General features: G+C 34.2%; 1 protein-coding gene across 2 annotated transcripts in view; it reads right to left on the minus strand.

Moving 5' to 3' along the window:
• Positions 1–2,360, minus strand: part of LOC106459167 (endoribonuclease Dicer-like) — a 66,603-nt gene extending 64,243 nt beyond the window's left edge. Inside the window, exon 1 of one of the 2 annotated variants that reach the window (XM_022385596.1) lies at positions 2,285–2,360. Coding sequence is in view for 1 of the 2 variants with exons in the window: in XM_013918762.2 (XP_013774216.2) it covers positions 2,159–2,236 (78 nt within the window). In the remaining variant the exon portion in view is untranslated. Of the gene's footprint in view, positions 1–2,158; positions 2,247–2,284 lie in introns of those variants that run through there. The other variant, XM_013918762.2, reaches the window with a different exon arrangement.
• Positions 2,361–3,892: the final 1,532 nt, after the last annotated feature.

A 3,892-nucleotide genomic window follows, 5' to 3' on the forward strand; every position in this document is an offset into this window, starting at 1 on the left:
ATTCATTCAGCATATGTATATGAAATTTTTTATTCCATTCACAACTTCACATCCCCCCCCCTCTGTGGATGACCATGGATAGTGAAGACATCCAGCTTAAAGTTCAACAGAGCAGAATCATGAAATTTAGGTGATCCAAGCCAAAGGTTATATATTGTGCTTACCTAAGGAAGCACATTGTTGAGAAAATGGCTAAGCTGTTGGCAACAAAGAATACTTCACCAGAAGCAAACCAACCAGCTAGAGCCTAAAGCTCCTGATGGACAACTTCCACAATATCACCAATGGATTCCCATGACCAACTACCCAAGTGAAAAGACCAAAGTGATGACAATGGGGAAGATTTCATCTTATCTCCATAACTTTATTCATGAAAATCATCAAAAAAAATTTATTAGGCAGTTTAAGGGCATATGAAAGAATTTTTTTTATCTTCATCAAAGTTTTGACTATGAATATTAATACCATTAATTGTAAAGACTTACTTGATTACTAATTACAGAAAGTAAAGGTATCACTTATATTTGATATAAAAAGAATGTTCAACCTGGGTCAAGTTGGGACTTCAAAATTCAGAAAGAGAGTGGGGACAGTGTATACTTAAAGTCTATGTTTTTAATATCCTAATTTAAAGATTTGTACTGTTCACTACAGTATTAGTGTATACAGAGTTATAATGTGACATGACAAGTACAGATGTCTAGAATTTTGAGAGTCTGAAAATGATTTCAATTGCTCAAACTGATAAACACAATAGGCAAGAGGTAGTTATACTATTACTGAGTTAGTCAGTTAGTGTTACCAACTAGCTATGAATAAATAATGCATAACTAAAAGTTCAGCAAATAAAACGTTTCTGTTATCTTTAAGTTAAACTTTAAGGGTACTGAAACTTACATTACTTTCACAAAACAAGAAAAAAACACACCAAATAATACAAATAGTATCTTAAGGCTTTAGGCACAAATATATATATACTTAATAATACTAACATTCAACATAAATAGCAGTTAGCTATTTATAAGTATAAAAAGACAAAGTAAACTTCACAAACATGTGTGTGTGCAACATCTTACAAGAGAACTTGTGTTATAACTTATATAAAATCTTCTTTGAGTTTGGTATTTATGTACTGATAAGGCCAATCCAAGATTCAGTTTCAAGATGTATAGATAAGCGTGTACTGTAGATATTATATTTATTGAGCTATTCACTTAAGATATATTTCATTTAACCTTTTGGTTTTATATCTATACAATATTTTTACTTACCTGTACAGGTAAGTATGATTCATATAACTTCAATAGATATTCTTTTTGGCTTCAGTTACCATGATATTAAACATTACTTATATATACTGTAATTAGTATTTATAGTTGTATATCCATTTTCAAATGCTAAATAATTTACTAATTGTTATGCTTTCATAGAAATTAGAAGTTAACATAACATAATGTTTTGGGACAACATAGGACTTATTGGTCCATCTCAGCTGTTCCACACTCTAACATAAAAAAAAACACTTAAAGCCATTATTATCATTCATTTACTTATCAAGCTTTTTCTTAAACTCATTTAAATTTACTGCCTCTACAACATCTGAAGGCAAACCCATTCCAAAAGCCAACCAACCTGTTACTGTTAGAAAAATATAACTGTTATAGCTGAAAATGACTCCTACCCTGCCAAAATTTATACGTGTCCCCTAGTCCTACTATTCTCACTGTTAAACATGAAAAAGATGATGCATCAAAACTATCAATTTCTTTTAGTTTTACAATCTTAAACACCTAAATCATATCCCCTTAACTCTCCTTTTTTCAAGAAAAAACAACTTTAGAGATTTCAGCCTCTCCTGATATGACAACCTCTCCATCCCAGGCATTATTCTAGTACCCTTCTATGAACCCTTTCCAACAATTCGATGTCTTTCCTAAGGTAAGACTTAAGGAGCCCAAGACTGAACACAATATTCCAAATGTGGCTTAACCAGTGACCTGTACAACGAAATTATAACCTCTTTAAACTTATCATTAACTCGATCAAAAATTAAATCGAGAAATAGTTAATGCAGCTGATTTGGTAGTTTAAGATAGCATCTAAGAAATGTAGGAAAATTCAAAAATTAATACTAACTTATGAAAGTAAAGAGACTTACAGTACTTTTTCTTAACACGTTCTTAAGCTTCTGATTTAAGAGTGCATGCAAATAATCTCTGCACGTCAAATAACACATCTTTCCAAAACCAAAACCAGTTTTGTGTACGACGTTTAACGGACTTACTCGAGTGGCGGCGCTGCTGTAAGGACGCTCTTTATCGCAGCTCCGGCAGTACTTGTACACTGGATAAACGTCTACAAACGACTCCAACCGCCAAAGAGTAGGCAGCAACTGCGGAGTCTTTCCGGTGACGCCTGCTCCTTTACCTCTTTCACTTGCTGATTGTTATCAATTACGCCAAATTATTCTTCTCTCAGAAGCACATACACTACAGTACCGAGCAACAATCATACACCTCATGCGGGACGAAGGAAGATAGTTTATCTTCGAGCACTCCAGATGTGACTATTGTGGTGCCGACAGTCGAATAGTTCTCATCCAAATTCTTACCAGACTTCAGTGCCGTCTTAAGGCACGGGTTAACTGTGATGCATGTACTACAGTAGCCACGAACCTTCCAGGGGCCCCAATACAAAATATTATTACTTCAAGTGATGCGATAAACTGTGTTTGTTTCCGCTGTCCGAGCCGAATTCTCATGAAGACGATTAATTTCTGCATTTTGTATTTATAATGAGATGAAAGCTATCGTTTTGTAGATTTCTGTGGTTTATTTTTAAAGTAACTATCATTCTTGTTTATTATACCCAATAAAACCTCATGTTTTCGCATCTTAACTGCTGCTGAAATCGCGTATTTTTGTACGTTTCTTTAATTTGACTTGTGTAATATCAGTTAGCAGCCGCACATTCGCCATTTTCTCCACCATTTTGTAATATTCATTTTGTTCCACATTCGTTATTGCTTATAAACTTTTATCTTTTATGAAATATAGTTATTCTTGTGATTACCCCAGTATATTGTTAGAATGAATAAGCGGTTCTATCAAAGTGATGCTGCAAAATAAAAGTGTTGAAAGAAAAAGAAGAAACAGCTAAATTACCAAAATTTACTTCATTTCTTCTGTGAGCTCAACAAGTTTTATCTCCAGTGAAAAAGATAATGATGTGAATGTTACTGCTTCATCATCTACTGATGGTGCAGATCATTATCAACACAAGGTGTACTATTCTACACAAGGTAATATCGGAAGTACCACAGTTGACAACTCCAACAAGCGCTTCTACTGAAACAAATCCATCAACTGATCCCGCATTGCAGCATCCTATCAGAAATGAGCTACGTTATTTTTGGGATAGTAACGGTCCTTCATTATGCCAGAATCATGATTGTGATTTCAAGAGTTACGAACGCATTTATAAAGCCCAAAAATATATTTGCCGCATTCTGTTTTTAAACACGAATTGCATAATGGCGAATTTATTCGTTGTGAATTTTTATTATATTCACCGTCAACTGGTTCGGTCTACTGCTTTGTGTATTTTCTAGTGCAAATTCGACTTTTTCTACAAAGGGTTTTGATAATCTGAAGCACTCAGGCAGTCGAATTTCTGAATATGAAAATGGCTTTGAACATCAAAATTGTACGCACATTTACTACAGTCCTCCAAAGGAACGTTGCCAAATGGGCTCAACATTATTGAAACAATTCAGCAAAGAGCGACTATACTGGCAAAATGATCTAGAAAGAGTTATTATAAAACTCTTGGCAACAAGAGGTTTGGCATTCTGTGGAAGTAATGAAACCATAGGTTCCTAGCACAATGGCAA

This window comes from Limulus polyphemus, unplaced genomic scaffold (assembly GCF_000517525.1).
Source record: "Limulus polyphemus unplaced genomic scaffold, Limulus_polyphemus-2.1.2 Scaffold570, whole genome shotgun sequence".
NCBI classification, from domain to species: Eukaryota; Metazoa; Arthropoda; class Merostomata; order Xiphosura; family Limulidae; genus Limulus; species Limulus polyphemus.